The following is a 23840-nucleotide window of genomic DNA, read 5'->3' on the forward strand; positions in this document are numbered from 1 at the left end:
CCTTTAAATCAAAGGTTGAGGTTCCCCATTTCATTGTATATGGCTAACTGTGATCTTCCATCTCATCCTTATTCAACTAAATGTACTCACGGTTGACATTACTACTGTATTTTGATGGTCCATTATCCCTAATGAAATGTGGAGTTTAAGTTTACTTTTCAAATCGTTTCTAGGGTTCTTATGCTTGAACATGTGTATTCAAGAGTGTGTACAAGATGCAATTACTAAAATGTATTAAGAATAGGAATCTGTCATTAAGTCAATATTTATTTTTATATACTGTACATTCTAATCTAGATGTGGAAGGTTTGCGAAGACATCCACTTAATTTATAAACTTTACTGTAAAGTACTGTAACACATGCTGCTTAATTTATGTCTAGTTTTATAAGACACTATTTTTCACCATTTGAAGTGAGGGCAAATATTGAACAACATGTAAATGTTAACCAACCTGTACTTGACCCTTTGCTAAACTACAGTTAGTTAGTATCCATGGAGCAGTAGCTCCATGGATACTACTGCCATGTATGGAATTAATGTTCAGAATATTGAAACATAGTGGCTATATACTGTGTTGGTGTCTGATATATACACAATGTGTTCATATCCGTGTTCAGCTGCAACTGTTCTATCACAGAGGAACACAAACAGAAAACGATACTAATGAATAATTATAAATAAAATAAGATTTTTTTTTTATGGCAAAAGCTTTTCCTTTAATATCAAATAAACAGGGAATTGTTGCAATCAAACAGGAACAAGTGTCTGTGGTACCATGTATACATCATTAGATAACACACAGAATGGTTAAATATTTGGACCAAGCCAAGATGGATGCTTATACTGCACAATCCGTGCAATAGATCTCCAACAAACTCAAAACTCAAAACCCATCTTTTACATCGGATTTCCCCATTGGTTTGCATGAACCGACATGTCACAACAGTCATGCCTCAGTGATTGCACTTCTGCCGTGGTCCGCAACAGGTGGTGTTCAGAGGTGTCCAGTCTGGAGAAGGGTATAATTGGAAACAAATCTCTCCACACTCTCCCCCTCCAGCAGCTTCATGGCTCTCCAGTACAGCTTGCCACAGTTCTCCGGCTGTCCTCGCGTCCCTAGCTCCTCCTTGATGTAGCCCAGCCACAGATCTAGAGGAGGGAGGAGAACATGTTGATGAGGGGGGGGGGTCATTGGACCATATCAAATGATCAAAAATAATAGTCTCATATCACGATATGGCTGATAGAGGCTCTACGGTAAACTAATGCGGGTGAATGCCATCACGGTCAGGCATGTGATCCACTGGGGGAGGGGGTCCTTTGCTCATGGCTTAACAAACTGTGTACTCTGCCTTTCCTTGGCTGGTAAGTGTGGTCAGTTCAGGAGAACTCAACCCACCAGTGAAGGACTGTGATAATGAATCCACAGGTCTGATAGTGAAGGCTTTAGCAAGACCTCTGGCACAGACTGGTTCAGAGAATCAAATCCCACAAAACTACATCACTAGCCGTTAATGGTTTCAACTTTTTCTTACACTGCACTGCCACTTTATTCAGTTTCCTGACTTATTCAACACGTGTTACGGCATTGATATTGACAATTTTTTCTGCTTTAAGTTAATATAATGGGGTCTGGTTCCACGTTATAAATAGTCCCTCACACCCTGCCAAACACAATGGTTTGTTGTTTACATGTCATGGAAGTGGAGTGTGATCCTAGCAGCTCTCAGCTGTACCCTCTTGGTTACTCTCACCGTCGTCTGAGGTGCCAAACTCTCGCAGAGCCCGCTCGTAGAAGTCCCTCAGGTTGCTCATCTTGGGAGAGGCCTGAAGAAAACACAAGTATCTTTCTTAGCCATGGCTCAGAATCTCCCTGGAGTAAACTTCCAGCGACATTTTGCACACAGCACACAAAATGTTGCTTTTAGTTGCTCGCCCATTGTCTTTTTGGCCATTTAAAAGCGTGTCTAAAAAAAAAAAGAAATCGCTCAAGATTGCAGTGACTAAATAAATTAGTGAGATCTATTCATTCCTGGCAAGACACGTCCAGTATACTTACTTGTTCCAGCTCAATTTGGATCATTCTGGTGAAGAAGGTCTTGGAGAAAGGCCGGCTTTCATGCAAACTGGGGGATGGAGAAATACATTTTATTTTACCCTTCACTCAATTGTCAAAAAACATATACATTTTCCTGGATTTCCATATCATTGTCATCGTCTGAAGTGAAGGACAAACTCAGTTAAACAGATATTCTGTTACCTAACAAACGTCTTCCTCGCCTTCTTGTATCCCCCAGTGGCGGAGGACCAGTCGAGATAACACTCTTTCATCTCCATGGCAACAGCCGGCACTGCAGACAGCACACCTCTCTAGGAACAAACAAGGTACACACAGGACATTCACATTTAATTGGGCCAAACAGAGTTGGGTAATTTGGTGAATAACGTTATCCCCCAATTCTCGGAGCAGATGCAAGACTTGCCACAGCAGTGATGAAACTATTTCATGCTGTTGTGGTGTGTGATTTTAAGTTGATGATTTCACATTTGTAGCTAGCCACCCATGACATTTAATACACCCATTTTATGTAAAGCAGCTATATGTGACAGCATTGGAGTCCAAGACAAATTTCCCTCCAAGGATTATAAAGTGTATCTTATCTCTATTAATTGTCTGATAGTAAATTCTGACCTGACATTGTCAAGTATTTAACTTGTACCCAGTGCATGCACAGATAGTGTTATTCCAGTGCAATTATCAAATATTACCAACACATCCATTCATGTGCAGAAAATGAAAGTAAAACGCCCAAATCGTTCTTCAACAAACTGAATGTGATTATATGGTTGTGAACGGCTCTCAATCATGTGATGCCAGTTATGCTTTTCACACTGCACCCAACATCTTTTGTTATCCTGGGCCAACAGTCCTTTCGCACTGAATGAGATTCTTAGCAGTATTAGTGCTGCCTTTGAGAGGCTAAACCTTAGGAAAACCAAAGCGCTGGCTGGAATGTGGTGGCGTGAAAACAAGCAGTGATTAGGCTGCTACTGTCAGGAACTGTCACCTCATGGGAACGATTACACCTGGGAGGTGTGTAGTGAAACATCCAAAACATTAATGCCTGGGTGCTGTCACTGTCATATTAGTCCAGGAATTAACAACTAGGGACACCTTCTGGTTGGTTTGTCAATATGCTCGTCGGACACAATTGGCCGGACAATTGCTGGTGTTACTTTCATAAGACAAAAAGTATGTAGGCATATCCTCTCAGAAGGTTAGCAATACGTTTTATTTTTTTATTTGGATGCTTTTTTGTTTAACGTTTGATAGGCCAGAGTGTGAACTAGAATAAAAATCAGAATTGGCACCGTGGCACTCATCGCCACTTTGTTTCAATGACTGCCCATTATATTAAAAGGTCAAGTGAGCCTTTTTTCTTTTAGCAACAAGTGGTGAGGTTGCAGGTTGGAACCACTGAAAATATAATTTGAATCGTACCAAGGTGGATTTTTGACAGCTATGCCTGCAAATAAATCTGTTCTAGCCAATCACAATCGGGTATCTTTATATGTCCTACATATTGCAGGACATTGCAAAAGTAACATTGCGGAGGTAACATTATTTACGTTTCTCAACATACAGTTGAGAAAGTTGAGTCTTTCACACTTGCAATATAACACCACGGTGTGTGGCACATTTTCTAAACAACCTCGCTCATTGCTATGCTAGTAATAAAGAAGCACAAATGGTTTGCAGCCATGGAGATAACACACTCCCCTCCTCCCTAGAACTCTAAGCCCAGAACACATTTTTCTTATTAAAAACAGATTCTCTATAGCCAGTAGAACAGCCGTTTGCCTGTTCTACTGTAGAAACATGGCGGTGCAACATGGTGGCCCCCATTGAAGAGGACCCGTTCCCCATAAAGGGCTCACTCTATACACTCATTAAAAGCATACTTAAGAATATTATATTCCATTACATCCAAGTCTGTTCTGCTTGAAGCAGACCTTGACTATAGCCCGATTAATAATAGCCCGTACAGTTAACACTGAAACTGTAATATTTCTGTTGCATGTTGATTTTACCTTGAGCAAAGCTTCAGTCTCCTCTGGACTCTGGCTGCCCGTGCTCCATTGAACCTGCAGCCGCCACACAGGTAGGCTCTCCTGTCAACACACACACAAACAGAAACACGCACACATGTTAGGTATGCGTTAACTGGGCCTGACGTACCTTCGCAACTTTATCATCACTAAACATGTAGAGTTAACACAGCGAGTGCACAGCAAAACGACCATGTCGTTTCACTTGCTTCCTCTACTGCAAGTTGACAAAATCAAGTCTGTACTTTCATTCTACCAGACAGCAATTCAGAAGCAAGTCCGTAAGCCGTTACACCTTGTGGCTCTGGGCCCTCAATGCTGAACCACAGTCAGAACCCTGAAAGGCCACTTGGCTGAAGTGAGGGCTTGCTCAATGGAGGTGGGACACCCTAGTCCCCCTCCGTTGGGGTAAGCTCTTGTCAAACACACACACAGTGACAATGGTCAGCTATTCTTAACCCCCGGTCACTAATGAAGAAGGGCCACTTGACTGCAGTGTCAGCCCGGTGATTATTTATCATGAGAACAAATGCTAAATAAACTGCGCCCTGCTTTTGATATTTGTAGTGGGCTGATCTACATTTGTAGAATCCATTGGTATTGGACTATTATCCATATCATGATATGAGATGAGATGCCATCTGGCATGTTTGATCGTTTTAAGAAAAGTGTATTGAGGAATAACAATGATTTACATGGTGTCAGTGATAGTAAGCAATAGTTATGGGACGTCAGAAAGAAAGTCTGAGATAAATTGGCTGAACACTGAAGTACTCCTTTGGCTTGGCCATCATTCTAAATACTTTAAAGACTTTGAAGTAATTTGGGATCTGGAATCAGTTTGGGAGTTTCTGTCTTCACTACACTGGTGAAAATGTATCTGACGGGATTCAGATAGAAATCAGCTCACAGGCGAGGGAATGTATTAAAGTTGTATTCACGTTAAGTAATTTAGTTCCAATGAAATAGCAGTTTACTTGCTAACTTACCATTAAATTAGTCGACTACCTATACATCTGTAGCAAACATTACTTGGAGAATTTAATCTTGGGGTAGCCCAGTACAGTTATCGGTGTCCAAAACATCATACGAAATATAACTGAACGTTGTTGTTATATTTTATCATTGCCTTACGCATTACCTTGGCATGAGCCACTTGCCATAGTAGCACATTGTAGTAGATTGTTTGAAATATATCAATACATTAAATCAATCAATTAATTAATCAACTGGAATACTTTTTCCCGTATTTCCCTGGATGTTAAGGGTGAGGCCATTGACAGGGGACCAATTTAAACTTATCGTTACATTGATGAGTACATTGAACCCAATGTAAAACCTTGCCATTAGCCTGAAACCTTTGCAGACGTGCCCTTTTCTAAGAGGTTCACACTACCAGAGCAGAATACATTACAAGATGGAGTGGAGCATAATGAGACTAGGGAGGTGGCCCACTTACACAGTAGTGTGTGTGTGCCCCCTATCCATTTTTAAAGATAGCACTATTCACTTAGAGAGTATGTGCGTGAGTGTGTGTGTGTGTGTGTGTGTGTGTGCTTATACCTTGGGACTAATGCATTCAAGAGCTTCCTTGAATAGTGTGTCGAGGTCTCCGCTGTCCAACTGCATTAGCATCTGCAGGCGGAGGATCCACGTCGAAACTGATTGGCTGTATCGCTTTGTTGCTGCCATGGCAACCCGGGCCACTCCCTCGGCATCTCCAGCCGTGAGTAGGATCTGAAGCTGGACAGATGGAGGAAGATTTTTATTTTAACTCTTTCAGTACAATACAGTCACACCATTAAACAAGATTCTTGCTTCAAAACAAGGCCTTTCTAAGTAAACCTGGATATTATGGCAGGCCTTGCTGGAGAGCTATACTTAACAATCCTGCATTATGTGTTTTTTTGTTTTGTGATGACAAAATTGAGTTGTCAAATCTTAAATCAACATAAATAAACCTTAAAGGAGAATTCCGGTATTTTGCACATTGGGCCCCCTTTCTGGTTTGTCTAGGATGAAATAGAGTGGTTGACACCGAATTTTTGACGATTGGTCCCGTCTCGGGTATTTGGCTAATTTCAAATCGCCCCTGCCTGCTTCAGAATGGCTGTCTATTGGCACTCACAAACCTGTCCTTAAAACAACCCTAAACGTTAGTTTTCAGAAATGTGCAACTCACCGAGTGGTTAGTGGTGTTCGTTGATGTTCCAAATCAAGTATTGTAGCGAAATACAGTTTCGGTCTTGCTTTATCTCGCATTTTGTAAATCCCTGTTGTAGTCTTTTTGCTCTGTTCTCCGTCTCAACAGTAGGGCTACAACCGAGCGAAAAGACTGCAACCAAACGTAAACAGTGCCCCTTTCAGTTTCTGGTCTTCCAACAGAAATCAATGGGATTTACAAAATTCCAAATAAAACACAACAGAAACTGTACAGGTTTGTGAGGTTTGTGAATGCTCGTAGCCAGCCATTCTGAAGCAGGCAGGGGCGATTCAGGCCGAGACAGGACCAATCGTCAAAAGGTCGGTGTCAACCACTCTATTTCATCCTAGACAACCCAGAAAGGGGGCCCAAAGTGCAAAATACTGGAATTATCCTTTAACCTAGGATCATCAATACTTTGTGTTGTCAGGTCTTGCATGAAAACCACTGTCTCCCAAAAATGACAAATAGTTTCAAGGTTAATTACTAAACAACAACCAAAACATGTTATTGTTATTCCTACACTTCAATTACTATGTTAACCTATACTATTGTGGGTTTTTCGGGCCCATTGCCGTCATCTACTGTTTTGATAGACTTTGGAGGGCGATGATTGTGGAATCAATCATGGTTATGAAGATCGGTGACAAATGTCTTTGTAGGTTTGGACCTCGTCTACCCTGGGTTGTGTGGTTCGTGAGGAACAGCAGCGCCCTCTTGGGTGTTCTGTTGTGTATTGTTGTTGTTGCGGCTCTCACCCAGTTCTTGTAGAAAGCCTCCTTGAGCATCGAGGAGTCGTGAGCGCGCTGCAACACTCCCTGCAGCAGCTGCTCTCTCTGTGGAAAACACACACACACACACACACACACACGCTTTAATTAGCCTGTGAAACGCAATACGAGACTCAGCAAAACCACCATGAAGCTATCCAGGAATGATATAACAATGACAACTCCTGCAAAAGGTTATGCTTAACTGTGCATTAGGGTAGCTTTTGATTCTAAAGCAACAGAATAGTAATTCTGTAACCTCTTTCCTAGGTGTCATTTTCCTGGATCGGAATGTGCCCTGAGCGTTAATTATGAGAGAGAGTGCAGGACTTTCAGTTACATAAGTTTAGAGGCGAGAGATGAAGGGACTACCATTAGAGAGATATCGGTTTCCGTTTTTGGATATTGCTTTGTCAAATTCTTCGTCAAAGCGACGTATTTTTTCTCCCGTTGGTTGTTGTTCTTGTCTTGTCGCCATGGAGATTATTAACTGCCGTACACGGCTCAGAGGTAGTAAGAGAATGGAAATTATGTTAGGATATAACTACAATTCATAACCCTCATACCTCTGTAAAGATACTGGGTAGATTAGGACAAGAAACTTTCAATCCATCCATCAAATGTACCTGATGGTTCTTGTTGCATTGGTGGGTTTACAATAACATCTTATAGCTCAATAATTGTGATGCCTCTACTTAACACACCAAACTAAGACAACGACCTACCTTGTCTTTCAACTCCTGGACGTTAGTCTTCCTCTTGTGCCTTTCCAAGCAGAAGGCGGCATAGCACGTAAACATGGGTTCTGAAACACAGGCAATGAAAGTTAAAAGTGGGTTTGTTTGTGTTTTCTACACAAGTGTTTCTGCGGGTTGTATTTGTGTTGATGTGTGTGAGACGTACCAGTGGTGAGGCTCTTGAGGCCCTCCTCGTAGACCAGGCTGCAGCGCTCCTCCCGCCGGGCGATGTCAGACGCCCTGCCCTTGGCTGTGGTCAGCTCTTCGCCAGCACTGGGCTTCTCCAGCTCTCTCCTGGCCAAGAAGTCCCATGTCACGCAGTCCTCCGTGTACTTGCTCTGTATGCTGCAATCCAAAATTCCCCCCCCCATTATTTAATGACACAAGAGATGTCGTGTCACTTTCCACTAACTTGGTGGCATTTTTTCAAAGAAATCTTTGAAATAGAATACAGACTAGACAAATAGTGTTTATGTTGGCAAAGGCTGTAAACTAAGAAAACTGCTATCAAGTAACAACCATAACAATTTGAAAGGAAATCCTCTGAAATCACTAGAAATGCAGAAACGTCAGACAGAGAACATTCAGTGAGCTGTGCCTGGACACACACCCAGGACACCTGTCATCAACACTAAGCCCCATTTATGTATTGTGTGCCTTACTCAGTTAGGATGGTATCCTGTAGTTCCTTAGTGAAGTCAAAGATGGCTGCAATATTCAGGAGTGAGATGATGAACTCTGCGCCTAATGGGGGAGAAGGGAATGTTTACTTTATAAAAAAGGACCTTGTTATAGGCATTGAGAAATGTAACTTTGGCCACACAAGAGATAAGCCCACCTTGGATTTTTTCTGTAGCCTCTTTGTAGACAATCTCTGCAAGTTTGCCACTCATAACCTCTGGAGAAAATTCATATTCACCCTGAAAAAGGGAGGAATGTTAATGTTGGCTTCCAGTACACAGAGAGATCCAGTGAGTGTGCATTAGTCTTTTGGCTTTCCTCACCAGGTCCATCTCAGCCTCCTCCGCCATGCTCTTTTGCTTCCTCAGTTTCTCTGCATGCAATAACTCCATCCGAAAGTACTGCACAACAGATCACAACACCAACAAACAAGGCCCATCATTGATATTAGTATTGAGCCATACATTTCTATCATGTCATTAACTGTACCATATTGCCACCATACAATATCCGTTGTTTGGCGTAATTAGAAATTACACCAAAACTCTAAAAAGGTTCCGGTCTACCTCCTGGAAGACCTTCTTGTCCTCTGGATGAAAGCGAAGAGCTCTTAGAAACAGGTGCCGGGCGCTTTCAGAAGAATTCATTTCCTCCAACTCACTCTTGGCAGCCATGATCCACAGTCCTGAAGAGAGAAAGAGAGACATTTAAATAAATGTTCGCTTTTTATTTAATTACATGTAGCTCTGTAGAGAAATGTACTACACTGGATACATCACTACTTTTAGGGGTTGCCTATCCTATATTTTATAATAGGGGAAACCATACCTGGCTTATCAGGGTGTATCGCGATCATTGCTGAAAAGACTTTGCTTAGATGAGTCTTGGTGGCCTAAGTGAGAGCAACAGGGAATACAATTAGAACAGCAATACTATATATATATAGGACAACACATGGATAAGGTACACTGTTGTGGTCATTATAGCAAATAATTTGTTTACATACCCATTTCTTACAGAAAGCAATATGAGAGAGCCACAGCTGCACATCACTCTGTAACAAAAAGGTAAAAGAGATTATAGAATGTGACATCATTATTTCATTCAGGGGAGACAATTCTACATTTTCAAACATGTGTGTGTGTGTGTGTGTGTGTGTGTGTGTGTGTGTGTGTGTGTGTGTGTGTGTCTGTTATAATACCTTCCACTTGTTTGTAGCTCTTTTAAAGACGCCATTTATTCTTTGGACGATGGGGAACTCAATATCCTCCCTCTTGAAATTGTATTTAATGTGCTGCAAAATAAAGGTTACGTTTAATGTTATTGAATAACGATTTATATGGAACAGACCATATGTATTTTTCCATTGAGCCGTTATCCATGGAAATTATAATGAAAACACTCACCTCTCTTCTCTTTTTAACCAGCTCTAAAACGTTGATTTCATACTGTAACGAAGTATAGATTATGTTAGTGTGTTCTTCTTACACTCGATTAGAAAGGTGACTTTATAGTGTACGGCAACTTACCTGAATGTATGCGATGAAATCCTCCTTGTTTAGAATCAACCGTTGAAGCTTGTATTCCAAGGCTGTAGCTCTTTTGATTAGGGATCTTTGATAAACAAATAACCATACGTTTACTGAATGGCTCATTATTGTTAGACATTAAACAAACAAGAGGAACATTAAATGTCAAGAGAAGGTGATGAAGTTTTGCTTCATCATTTTATTTTATTGTTTATTATTGCATATTCAATTCAATTATTTTCGATTCAATTGGCAGGGCAAGCTATGTTTGCATAACATTACCATACTGCTTGTGGACTATATCACCTAACGTTAGGCTCTTACTTGACTTCTTTACTAGTGAACAGCCCCACTCTCTCCAGGTGCTCCAGCTCCGGGATGCGCTCCTCGACACGCAGCTGGATGACCTCCGCCATGGTTTGGTTTTATATAAGAATATCAACCTGAAATAAGTCCGTATGCTGTGGTACTATTCGATCGGATAAGTGTACAGAGGTTTAGCCACCGCTAATCACGTTTCATTCTCCACATTGCACATGTGTGAAAGTTGCACAGGAAGTGGCGATGTTGCTTTTCCGGTTCCGTGTATCGAAACCCTCCGTGCGGAAACAATCGTCGGATAGGAAGATAAAGCAGCTATAGATGTAGCTTTACATTATAAGGATAGCCACTTTTGGCAACTGGGTTTAATGTGTTAATATAATATAAAGTGTTAAGTGGTTACACAATCAGTTCATGTGCTTTACGTGAATTTGATGAATTACATACATATAATTATTCATGGTAAGAGCATGAGTCAGTAAACAAGCTCTCAAAAATAAGAAGTAAAAACAATCCATGTGAGATGAATGATAAACAGTGATGGGGTTTGGTCGTGATGAGTGGAAACACATCCAAACACAGAGCGCTCGATTTCCCGCAAAATCGCGGAGTGGGAGAGCGGTTTGTGTGTCACGTACGGCTCCTCACAGCCAATCACAGCGCTCAGATCCCCCAGCTCCTCGGCCATTGGACGAGAGGCGTCCAATGCCTTGTTGTCCAGTACAAATCGGAGGAAACCAAAAAACAGGCAATAATTCAGAGAAACCTAATCAATATTTTTGGATTAAAACATACTATAGCACACACGCGTGTGACCTGTTGTGATGATCGCAGGCGGTGCACCCCTGGGTCTATCGGGTTGAGAGTGGTTCACAGGTGTGCTAGCAGCGCTAGCTAGCCCCCATCCTTCCTCCTCGGAGTCTCCTCATTTCCATGGGCTTCTGTCGCTGGTGAGTCCGCCCGGCGAGGCTTGAGCTCGGGCAGCCGCGGGGCTAACACATGCCAGCAGCAGCCAGGCGTGGATGTTATTTGTCTCTGTAGTTATTGTAACCGGTCATAATAATTTGGATTTCTTATAGCAGTACAGAGTGGGATTGGGACTGTTATTGCCAGCCAAAGGTTAGCCAAGCTTTAGCTGTACCAGCTAATATGTTAGTTAGCATTGTGGGTTTAGCGTGAATTAGCTCGTTGGCTAATGTTAGCCACCGAGGACTACTTGCTAAGCTAACTTTCGCTCCTCTCACTTTCGGCTGTTTGCTCGCCCCAATGAGGTGTATTGTTGTCTAAAGTGTTTTTTTTTTTTTGTAGCGCTCAGGTGTTACTATGAGTGGCGGGAGTTGTAAAGCTAACGGCGCCGTGTATCCAGCTTCCTCCGCCGGGATGAACTCTGTGAAGAAGCCGAAGATGGAGCAGATCCAGGCCGACCATGAGCTGTTCTTGCAGGCCTTTGAAAGTAAGAGAAATCACCCATACAGCAACGTAAACATGGTCGTAACGACAAATTGACACATTGCTGGGATACTAGTTTATTGACACCCGTGTCTGTTCTTGATTAGTGGTTTAGTTCTTCCACCTCAGTTTAGGGCTGACAGGCCTCTGGTGGAAGTGGGTTCCACTCACGGTCCGTCGTTTCTCGTGCCTTTTTATTACATGTTGTTTCGTTATGTTCGGTAATTGTTTTATATTTGCCCTATTGACCAATCGGATTTCCCCAAGGGTAAAGGTTTTATGTCGATATTGAGCTTTTCTACTATAATTAATGATCATACAAATTCAGCCACTTATTTAATGGCTTGGTTTTTACGTAAACTAGGTGCAGGATTTAGCATTTTTAAATTGTAGAATAATTGTGCAGTGCTTAATAAAATAGATGCCATGAATCTAGTTTCAAGCTGTGTCCACGTTGACTAGAAACATGGTTGCTTTGCTTACAGAGCATCATAGGCAAATGTATTTTAATAAACGTATCCACATGTGTTATTTTACAGAGCCCACTCAGATATATCGATATCTCCGCACAAGGAACTTGATAGCTGTGAGTAAAGTGTCATATCTTATTCAACATTGTTAAACAAAGCTGTTGATACATTTGTTAAAACGGTTAAATTTTTGTTATAGCCCATCTTCCTGCACAGGACCCTCACCTTCATGTCTCATAGAAACATCCGAACAAACGCCAAAAGGTACTATCTGTTGTTGAAGCTGAAGTGATGTGCTAAATACAACAATACATCTCAAGCATGTGAACTGTGGCTAATAGCGTGTGGTTTTTTTTCTTTACTTCCTGCTGCAGGAAAACGTTCAAGGTGGATGATTTATTGCAGAGAGTTGAGAGGATGAAGGGAGAGCAAGAATCTCAATGGTAACAAAGATTTGCCTTCAATATAACTTTATGACATTAAACTTTATTATCCTAAGTTTGTTATCTTTTCATAATGCAGTGTAACTACTACCTGTACTTGAAGGGCAACAATTAAAATTCTACCTTGTAGTTTGACTTGTGTGGTTTGATTTCAACATTTTCGATCATTACCATTTTCAAATCCAAGTGATGCTCTGTGTGTTTTTTTTAAAGTGCTGGGTTTCAGTTTCCCTTTCCTTGTCCCTGACTGACTACTTCCACCTTGTGGGCCTGAACCCACCAATAGGGTGTCTCTGTAAAATCTCATGTCTTGTCGTTTGGCATGGCCCTGCATGTTAAACATTTGCTTGAGTTATTTACCACATTGTCTCTCCTGCCGTTCTCTATTCAGCCTAGCGTCCCATCTTCAGCTCACCTTTACTGGTTTCTTCCATAAGGATGGTAAGTAAAGTCCACTGGCTTTCCAGGTGCTTCTCTTTAGGTACAAAGGTATCCTCATAATTTCACTATCTCTTCTCGTTTTCTTACAGAAAAGCCATCACAGAATTCAGAAAATGAACAAACCTCAGTGTCATTAGAGGTGCTACTTGTCAAAGTCTGTCATAAAAAACGCAAGGTAATGATTGATTCCAAATGTGTCATATAATTTTCTTTCCCATGTCTTTTCCCCTTATTCTTTCCCGTTACTGCAGCCATGGATTTCGTAACGGAATCCCCTGCTAAAATCAACCCCATAATTTTCTCTAACTCTGCTTGCCGGTGAAAAAAAAGAAACGTGTATAGCACAGGTTCAAATATGCCAACCGTTGTCTGAAGACTATAATCTCATAACAAATCAAATGTGCGGTTTAATCTGCTATATTAAGCGACATGATTTCAACACTGCAGTGTTTTGAAGTACTACTTGTAGCATGCCAATGTGTTAAGTCTGCCTCTAATCTCATTGTGTCCCGTCTCATCGCAGGATGTCAGCTGCCCAGTAAAGCAAGTGCCTACAGGTAAAAAGCAGGTGCCTTTGAATCCTGACAGCAACCAAACCAAGCTGGCCTCCTACCCTTCCTTATTGGTCTCCAGCAGTGAGTTTGAGCCCAGCAACAGTCACATGGTCAAGTCCTACTCGCTGCTGTTCAGGGTGTCACTTGCAGGGAGGAGAGAAGCCAACGGCCTGCTCAACGGCGAGGCCAACGAGAACATTGGTACGTGGAACTGTGACGGAAAGCAAGGACGTTTTGAGGTGGCACGAAGTAGCAGGCTAGCACTGTGAAGAATGTTGGGGTTTTATTAACATGCTCAAAATGGTCCTTGTTTTCATTCTCTCGGCGCAAAAAGAAATAGGTTGGCCTCGTCCTCAAACTGGTGGGGCACTTTAAGCTCAGGGGGACATTACAATAAGCAGAAAAGGCTCTATACAGGGACATTTTAAGCATAAGCCACATGTGGTTGCAAACATAGAAACATTGAGAAATAACGGGCTGAATTGGTATCTCTACCTACCATCTATATCTGCAGGTTTATCATCCCCTGAGAAAATGATTCATTTGGTGTGCCATGAGTCATGTGGTGTGCATAGAGAGTAGCAGGCTATCCCCAACAGATGTATGAAGTTTTAATCTTTTAAAGAAAACATTTATTTCCTCCCATTGGGCAGATGTTACAGAGACCCCAAGTAGAAAGAAAAGGAGTTCTTCGCACAGAGAGGAAGACGGCTCCACTGAGACCTACGTTGCACAGATGACTGTCTTTGATAAAAACAGGTTTGAGAGATCTCACAAAATGCTTTGCATAGTGCCGTGCGCATGTCATTGGAGGGTAACGCTAAAAGAAAACCTGTTACATCTCTTTTTTTCCTTGCAGGAGACTGCAGCTGCTGGATGGAGAGTATGAGGTGTCGATGCAGGGCATGGAGGACAGCCCCGTGAGCAAGAAGAGGGCCACATGGGAAACGATCCTGGACGGGAAGGTATGTGTGGGTTTCAGTAGTATATTGATGCAGAGGGTCCATCTAGAAGTACTCATGCCGTTAAGACCTTAATGTTTCTCATGTAAAGATCATTCTGGTCATAACCATGTAGGATTTTACATTCATGCGTGTAAAAAGAAAAACCTGTTGCAATCATTCTCTGCTGTAGTGATACACAAATGTCTTCTCTCCGACTAAGAGTTAAAGATTGCATAACATGCTTTTTTAGGGTTAATAATTGCATTTGGGGGAACTTCTAGAATAGGGTTACATGCCTGTATATTAGAACTGCCCCTTATTATTCTCACACTGTTCATTTCTGTAAAACCAATTTCAGCGTCTTTCGAAAACGGTCCGATTTGTATACTGTAGCAATAAGGCCCCACTCCCTAGTAGCTCAGTCTGCTGTGATTGGTCGAATGCTCTGCGCGTGCGTCTGCAAATTTACACCCCCGAGAAGTTTGAGCTCAAACAAGCCGTTCCATTTTTCTATTTTAGCAGACGTAAAACATGTAAACATGTCATAACAGTCTAAAGCAAAGGGAAAAGTTGAAAAAGCATGAAGTCACCCCTTTAACAGACACATCACAGCACCAACATAGCCACGCCTCCTCTCACTAACTCTCAGTGCGGTCTCTCGCAGTAATTTGGCACTAGTCTCAATGCTCTGTGTGACGGTGTTTGCTAAGTTAGCCAACACAGATGGCATGTCAAGTGCAGCACCTGCGGGACTGCTTTTGGTAGATAAAGAAAACGGCAGGAGTGCTGTTTAGAAGTACTTTGGATTGGAGGCAAATTACCAAGGAAAGTTATGAGACTCATGTACACCAATATGCAAGAAAAAGGTTCCTACAGTCCAAACCATATCACTCTGTGGCTAAAACTGGCAAATAACAAATCAAGAACAAAAGTCTTACCTTTTGTTGTTTTTGTCCTCAAAGTTGAGTTCGATCGCATAAAACGCCATAAACAGATAATCCAGTGTCAGGGCCCAGCTGCAGCTAAACATGGTGTTTACAATGAATGACTAAGAGAAGGTTTCTCTAAGAGAAGTGTTTGGCTTGGTGTCATTCAATTATATTTGCCCTGAACTTTCAATGAGGGGTGAAGTGTCAAAATTGTACAAAGGGTTCTCAAGATATATACCGGTTTGTGTCTCATAGTACTGTAGGGCTACCAACTATTATATATGTTTTTCAAGGTATCAAAGTTAGAAAATCCAGTATCATGACAACACTACTCTTTACTTTGGGAATGTTATTTTCTGAAAAAAATCTTTCCCCCTGGTATCAAATGGTATCCAAATATGTATATATCTTTAAGTATTGTATCAGAGTCAGAAAATCCAGTATTGTGCCAACACTATCCTGTTCATACAGGATAGTCTTCTGGTTGTTGGGCTGTTTGACTCCAAGCTAAAAGTTTCCCAGTTTGATCCCCAATGGCTGCAGTCTACACGCCTGAATCTTAAAGAACGAAATGTCTTATGAAAACTGCATCTGCGCAATGGATAAATGGCAGCTACGAGGTCACTTGCCAATCCCAGGTAGAAGACGTCGTTCACCAAGTGAAAGTTTCCCCTTGTTTTCCCCTCTCCTGCTCACAGAGGCTGCCTCCGTTCGAGACCTTCTCTCAGGGCCCCACGCTGCAGTTCACCCTGCGCTGGACCGGCGACGCCGGCGCCAAGTCCACTGCGCCTGTGGCCAAGCCCCTGTCCACACGCAACTCTGACGGCTCCAGCCCCATGGAGACCCGCACCAGCCACCACCGGGCGGCCCCACTGGGTAGGCCCCACACTCAGCTTTGTGTAGTAGAAGTAGCAATGCTTCCACAGGGAGATATCCATACATGCAAGAGAGGGATCCTCTTGAGGGGTTCTCAGCTAGCGTAGGTGACTGACGGAGACCTTTGAATTGTCAATACACTGTTCTATTTTCCCACTCCAGTGATGGTCATTATTGTGTGTGGACAGCAGTGGCACTGTCATTTCCTGTAAGGGATTATTAAAAGGATCTATCTATACACTTTATTTTTTTTAAGGGAAGAAAATAAGTGCCTGTTTTCCACATGGTTTAAAGTGGTTTACAACATAAATGCAGTGGTCTAGGAGTATGCAAGTGCTTTTACAGCCAGCTCCTACACAGTCCCGTAGGAGCTGGTGCTGGACCTGTACATATGTGTGATTTTCTGTTTCGATGGCTGGATCTGATAGACCCCTCTGAACATAAGTCATTCAGCCTGAGGAGTGTCGTTGGTGGTTATTAGTGAAGCCTGCCATCCTTCATGTGAGCCCGGATGGCAGCGTCTGACCCGCTTGCGTATTCTCATGTTTCTGTGTGTTTGATGTGCTCCGATTTCCTTGCACGTTGGGTTTGATAGGCAAGCACGAAAGGATAATCGTTTCGCAAGTTTTCTTGTAGGTTAAAACCTTAGTAATGCTCGTCTAGACGAGAAGACATTTTGTGAGTAAATACAGCTGCAATCGATGAAGCTGCGCTCTGTTTCCAAGTTGAAATTAGTACTAATCTAATTTATCACCAATTGCAACTTTCTGAAGGAATGTCTCTGCTACCCTCTTTCAGCAGTGAAGGACTCTTTGAGCATGGACATTCAGACGAGGAGAGAGCTGGTCCAATGTGAACCACGTCAGAAGCTGCGTATATTTTACCAGGTAAGTTGCGTCGCTGGTCTGATCATTTAATTTTTTATGAAGCATGACGCGGACCAGCTCGATGGGGTGAAGTGGTTCACTGGTTTGCATGGGAATACCATTAAGGATTGTGGTCTTGTGTTTATGCATGTGGGCGTTAATGGAGGTACCCTGGTACTACTTAGTAGAAAGTGCATATATTATTCAAAGACGACCTGGAGGACGATTGTGCTGGCTTCCTGGAGCTCCCTGTTGAAATGCATGTGTCCGTTCCCAGTTCCTGTACAACAACAACACGCGGCAGCAGACGGAGGCCCGGGACGACCTCCACTGCCCCTGGTGCACCCTGAACTGCAGGAGGCTGTACAGCCTGCTGAAGCACCTCAAGCTCTCCCACTCCCGCTTCATCTTCAACTATGTGGTGAGAATACAAATCATGTTGGGAAAGCCAGGAGTCCTACACGATTCAGCACAAAGTCAAAGCCAACCTCAAAGGGAAGAGATAAATCCCAGAAGGTGGCTGGTCGTAATGCGGACTGTGTTTTGCTACATCGTAGCCGTTGCAACATAGTACAACACTTTCTTTTCCCGCCCCTGTAGCCTCACCCCAAAGGCGCCAGAATAGACGTGTCCATCAACGAGTGCTATGACGGCTCCTACGTGGGGAACCCTCAGGACATTCACAGCCAGCCAGGCTTCGCCTTCAGCCGCAATGGGCCCGTCAAGAGGACCGCGGTCACCCACATCCTGGTGTGCAGGTAACCATTCCCTCCTCCTCCCGTCAGCCTCATGGATCCTGCAGCGCTGACCCATCCCCGCCATCTTAATCACGGCTTCACCAGCTTTAGTTTATTAATGAGCAGATGATTAAGTTCAGTGAATATTTCATGAGCTCGTTCAGAAGAACCTTCATTAGGTTGAGGTAGCAGTACAATGTTGGTTTTATGTCCGCAGGGTGTACGGCTAACATTACACAAGGGCTGCAACTAACGAATGTTTTCATCAATGGATTAATCTATTCCTAAATTATTAAAAACAAAATTATTTGAAATTTAAATAAATCATTTGACATTCTTTTAAACCTTTTTAATCCAAACTATTAATTTTGATCCAAAAACACACTATTTTAATGCTAGACCATGTCTAATATTGCATGTGCGTCTTTAACCTAAAGGTGTTAAAAGGGAAGGGGGCAGCAGCTATATTTTATAGCTGGGGGGGGTATTTCAGTAGGTTGCTTCTGCAACCTCACTGCTAGATGCCACAACTTGACATACTTCCTTTTAAACTTGTATTAATCAGTTATTCATATGTTCTATATATGACATACTCAACAAAGACATTTGCTTAACATAATGGCAGAAATAAAATTATTAGTATTAGGTGTACATATCCCAACACAAACCGACAATCAATGTAGAATAAATAAACATGTTCTAATCAAAATTCATTGAAAAGCAATGGTAGCAGTCAAACAAATGATATTGACTTTAATAAAGATCATATTTAGGAGGCACTATGGCAAAAGCTGTCAATCGCTGTCAACACTTATTAGGGTCCGATCACACAGATCAGTGTCTTCGTCCCTGGAGAGTTCTTCTCATCAACCCAGTGTTTTTGCCTTTTCTGGCGGTCCACCTTCTAATATAGCCCCCGTATGCTTCGCTGACGGTAGACATTCTGCACAGCGACTAAATGACAATTTTGTACAAAATATGAACGCATTGCAGCCGCCCTACATTACATTGGATTTGTTTTAATTACATTCAGTTATCAAACAAATTCAGACCATGATTTAGAATATTATATATGAATACATGAATATGAACCCTAATGCTGGCGCAATATTAGCGGTTTATTGATGTTTTACATAATCATTGTATTTTATTGGGGTCACTACCGGCTCTGTCCACGCGACATCCTTTGGCATAGCTCTGTTCCTGACCCATCTCAGGTCAGCAGAATCTGTTTAAACGACATCGCCCACACTGCCTTTCCCTCCGACCCCCTCTGCAGACCTAAGCGGACCAAGCCAAGCCTGTCTGAGTTCCTGGAGTCGGAGGACGGGGAGCTGGAGCAGCAGAGGACCTATGTGAGCGGCCACAACCGTCTCTACTTCCACAGCGACAGCTGCATGCCTCTCAGGCCGCAGGAAATGGAAGAGGACAGCGAGGACGAGCGGGACCCTGAGTGGCTCCGGGAGAAGACTGCCACGGTGAGCACATGTTTTGTAAAAGGATCGTCTCCCTTTGTCGCCGTGTGCCTGATGGCACGGCTAGTCTAAAACGTTGGCGGGAACGCGAGCAGATGTTGTCTGTAAAGTGAGTGTCTGTCAGACAAGGCTCGGGGAGAATATAACGGCTAGACGTGTTGGGTTCTGGTACGCTAAACACTGGTGCTGGTAAACCGGGTCTCAACGAAATGCGCCATTTATTGCAGACCCATGTGGCGTCGGTGTGTGAATGTCGCACCGAATCAAACGAGGACAACATGGCGGACTTGTGCACGTTGTTTGGACCCAGGGCCGCATCGTTTAGCCTCTTCTCATGTAAACACGGCGTTATGTTACAATTACCTGGATTGTTTTTCTCCACAGCAACTGGAGGAGTTCACCGACGTCAACGAGGGGGAAAAGGAGGTTATGAAGCTGTGGAACCTGCACGTCATGCAGAAGGGGTGAGCACCTGGCTGGTTCAACCACCAATTGGGAACCTTTTTATTGTAGACATGGAAAATGAATGATCACGATAGTTATGGAGGAATTGTGAAAATATCAATAAATATCCCGATATGTTTATGGATGCAAAATAACATTGACAACAACGATCTAATCTAGTGTCATTACATTTTAAAATATATGGACATTCAAGTGGTGTCAGGCTAAACCTAGTATTGCTTTCTCACTTGACGTTTCAAACCCAACATTTGATCATCAAGACCATCAAACTAGGTATCACGATAAGTTGATATCCTCAATTCATGACTTTTCCATTCAATGACGATAAACAATATTGAATCTTTACCCAGGCTGCATGCATGCATACATGCATGCAAGGGTACAAAACATAGATGGTTATAACATGACAGCCTTTCTAGATTCAGTGAAGCCTGGTTACGTTAAACCTGCCACAATGTACATTTTCTACTGCAGCCAATACCTCCGTTTCCCCCCACCATAGGTCAATCTTGGCCCACGGTCTAATTATATGGCCTTCACTGTAGCTTCAACTGGGGCTGATAATGGGAGAATTTGGAGAGTACAGGTTTAAATTAGGGCTGTTAAAATTAATGAGATCATAATGTGTTAACGCAATCTTATTTTAACTAGATTAATAAAAATTAAAGCAGGTTTTCTTTTGTGATTTTGCATACAGAATGTCAACATTCATATCAGAATTCATTTTTGTTTTTAGTTCCACTTACTTTACATTCTGTTACAATTGCATTAAGTGACAGCCTGTTTACAATGCCCTTATATGAATTTAACTACACTTATAGTAACTGTTGGTTTACCATTGTACTAAGTAACTGCCTGTTTACAATTCCCAAATCTGTAGTGTCCCGTCCGTTTCATATTCAACCAACACTGAGTGAGTCAATAAAACTCTCAAGATCACTTGGTCTAGTTTTTTCTTATAAAGTTATTTTGGTAAGAATGTCATTCCATTTGATAATCTCATTTAACTACAATTGGAGTGGCATTAAAATAGAAAAAAATGTGAATTAAAAAAATGATATACTATGGGATTACAATTTTTACTTGTTTGACAGGCCTAGTTTAAATACCATCAAATGTAATGTCACTCACTGTACTATAATGTGTCAAAGTTAAATAAAGCCTGTCTCCCCTGCTAACGCAGCTTCATCGCGGACAACCAGATGAACCAGGCCAGCATGGTGTTTGTGGAGACCTGCGGCCCCTTCATCGCCCGGCGCAACCTCTGCCGCAACTTCCTGCTGCACCTGGTGAGCATGCACGACTTCAACCTGGTGAGCCTGGCCACCATCGACCGGGCCATGGCCCGCCTGCGCGGCATCCAGGAGGAGCTGGGGCCCGACGTGGAGCCCCTGGAACCGCTGGAGCACACCCTGGAGACGGCCGCCAGCTGCAACGGCACCCTCGGGGCCTCCGGGGGCGGAAGCAAGCTGGGCAAGAGGACAAAATGCGGCATGAGCGACTGATGTCGGCCGCCTGGACGACTGCAAACGGTCCCACAACATCTTTTGGTTCCTTTCTTTTTTTTTCCTTTTCTCTTTTTTAAACCATCGACTGACCCCTTGGTGCTTGATACGGAAACCTGAACGGGAAGAAGAGGACGGGTGGACCCAACAGAAAGCTGACCGGAATACAAGTTTTAACGTGTTTCCTAAGAACTTGAGAACTTAACCAAATATGAACAATATCCCAATATACACAACATACCCATGCCCACACAAGTCAGGCAAAATATGCATTTTGTAGAAGCCAGTGAAGTGACGTGTTCTGGTTGGGAGTGGTGCCAGTGCACCGTGTTTTTAACCCGACACAACTGCGTTCAGGGTGTACCTGTACTAGACATCTGTATCAAGACTTCAGTAAAGAAAAAACGTAATGATAACATTGTCACTTTTTGTTTATTTGTACACGTATACAATAACCTTGTTGGCTCCTGTTATACTTTTTAGCTGAGTTCTTTAGCACTTGGTATTTGTATTTTAGAGACTTGTGAACTTGAAGAAAATGCAATTTTTTTGTTTGATTCTTTATGCTGCGCCAGTTGTTACATGCAGCTTCTCGACTCTGGAATTATTCGCGTCTCTCCAGTGTGAACACCTTTTTGGACCGTGACCTTTGAGGGACATTGATTTGAAGGCAGAACATTTTATTCTTCACACTTGGACTTGAAGGAAGGCAAGGCGAGATGGGCTCAAAATCGCCACCTTTACTGGGGGAACCTCCACATAGCCATTGGTATGCTGTTGGTTTGTTGATTTGTTCACAACATAACAAAGGGTTATGATTCTTAGGTCCAAGGCCTTACCGCCCTACTTTTTTACAGGGTGTTCTCCAACGGCTGGGGATCCTAGTCCCTCAGATCATTGGCCCAACGCAAAGTACATAAATGGAACCGATTTACCAGCAACCAGCAGCACCATCTTGTGTGTCGAACCGTCACGATCACAACAGCAAGAGATTTTTCATGCCTTTCTTTTTGTCCCCGGCCCAATAAATGCTGGAAATTTGTCGCTAAATACTTTTTGAGTTGGGGGGTTTTGTGCGCTTCGACACAAGTTGTTAGTAGAGAATACTTTATGAATATGTTGTATACATTGTAATAATGTTAAATATTCAATTGTACCCCCATTGTGTATCCATCAAGATTTACAAACACATGTTTTTGTTTCCTCAAAGCAATATTCCGGTAATGTGGATAATTGATATTTGAGATAACTTTTTTCTTTTTGCTCTGTTTATGCCAAAGTGAGGGTGGATTTACTTTTCTTTTTTTTGAGGGACGGGGGGGTGGGTGGGTCTCCATTAGATGGGTTTTTCTATCTAGAAATTTTATCTTTAGTTCATTCAAAACTCCACTGAGGGGAACGGGTCATGGGTATGTTGAATAGTGAGTCCACAAACCCACAATAAGCAGAACCATGACGTGGTTATCTTTTGTTTCTGTTCATTTTCACACCCTATTTCTTTAGTTGTCTAAAAGTCACTTCACCACTGTTGTCAAAACATCCTGGTAAAAAAAAAGAACTGTAAACTTTGGATATGGGGATTTTTATATTTAAAATAAAAATACATTTGAACTTGATCGTGAATTGTTTTGACTTTCATACAAAGATACGACTGTATATTTGCTGTAGCAACCAGTAGATTGTCAGGAGAAGTTGTATTGAAATCGTAGATTAAAATGAATTGCCTCCCAACAAGAACCAATCCTATTGTTGGGATGTGCTGTGCCAATGCACTGATCATGTTATCCAATTTTGGGAATACTTTGCAATGTTAAAAATGCAGTCCATGGACTGTTCCCAATTGATATAGTCCTGACTGCAAGCCACTAGGATGTTCGCATTATTGCGATCTCTACACAAAAACCCCGCCATGGAGACCCCTATACATGGAAATAGACATATCTGCTTGTACTTAATAATGCAAATAAGCTCCCCAATATTGCACCTATAGGGGCATATTTGTGTCTGCATGCTTTTGGTTGAACAAAAATCCTCTCATGAGCATCTTTCTGTCAAATAGTCTGCGGAGCATTACATTTTTCAGTGGTCTGAAGTGAAAGACAGCTTTGCAGATTTAGATCCAAGTTTTTGTCACATGCATACAAGTATGCAGTGAAATATAAAAGTGACAGTGCCACAGAATAAGTGCAATATAAGACAAAAATAAATTATACGTGATTTTAAAAGTAAATAGCAATAATAGATATATATCACTAGTATGCAGCATGCAAACAGTAACAATGAATAAAGTGACTGTATAAATGTCCAATGTCAGAATGTGTCAATTTATTGAC

At 42.3% G+C, this 23840-nt stretch overlaps 2 protein-coding genes across 4 annotated transcripts; one reads left to right on the plus strand and one right to left on the minus strand.

Annotated features, from left to right (window-relative positions):
- Window positions 1–721: 721 nt before the first annotated feature.
- Window positions 722–10572, minus strand: utp6 (UTP6 small subunit processome component). Its single transcript, XM_084465539.1, has 19 exons — window positions 10357–10572; window positions 10033–10117; window positions 9910–9951; window positions 9705–9797; window positions 9510–9557; window positions 9332–9395; window positions 9070–9188; window positions 8827–8904; window positions 8661–8742; window positions 8485–8566; window positions 7989–8167; window positions 7811–7890; window positions 7074–7151; window positions 5676–5855; window positions 4095–4175; window positions 2263–2372; window positions 2062–2128; window positions 1757–1829; window positions 722–1151 (listed from the first exon to the last, which is right to left on the minus strand). Exons 1-19 carry the CDS (start codon window positions 10446–10448, stop codon window positions 997–999), a joined length of 1788 nt encoding a protein of 595 aa, XP_084321665.1. The 5' UTR covers window positions 10449–10572; the 3' UTR covers window positions 722–996.
- A 536-nt stretch (window positions 10573–11108) lies between these two features.
- suz12b (SUZ12 polycomb repressive complex 2 subunit b) lies at window positions 11109–22839 on the plus strand. 3 transcript variants are annotated; one of them, XM_084465276.1, is made up of 17 exons: window positions 11109–11303; window positions 11662–11806; window positions 12342–12388; window positions 12472–12536; window positions 12647–12715; window positions 13107–13156; window positions 13246–13331; window positions 13680–13911; window positions 14364–14469; window positions 14570–14675; window positions 16282–16459; window positions 17258–17346; window positions 17603–17746; window positions 17926–18083; window positions 19342–19540; window positions 19922–20001; window positions 21186–22839. In XM_084465276.1, exons 2-17 carry the CDS (start codon window positions 11677–11679, stop codon window positions 21505–21507), a joined length of 2061 nt encoding a protein of 686 aa, XP_084321402.1. In that variant the 5' UTR covers window positions 11109–11303; window positions 11662–11676; the 3' UTR covers window positions 21508–22839. The 3 variants fall into 3 exon arrangements, with proteins under 3 accessions (XP_084321402.1, XP_084321404.1, XP_084321403.1); XM_084465278.1 differs by having other exon boundaries at window positions 17261–17346; XM_084465277.1 differs by lacking the exon at window positions 11109–11303 and adding an exon at window positions 11337–11472.
- The last annotated feature ends 1001 nt before the right edge of the window (window positions 22840–23840 follow it).

The sequence above is a fragment of the Micromesistius poutassou genome (assembly GCF_964030765.1).
Source record: "Micromesistius poutassou genome assembly, chromosome: 3".
NCBI classification, from domain to species: Eukaryota; Metazoa; Chordata; class Actinopteri; order Gadiformes; family Gadidae; genus Micromesistius; species Micromesistius poutassou.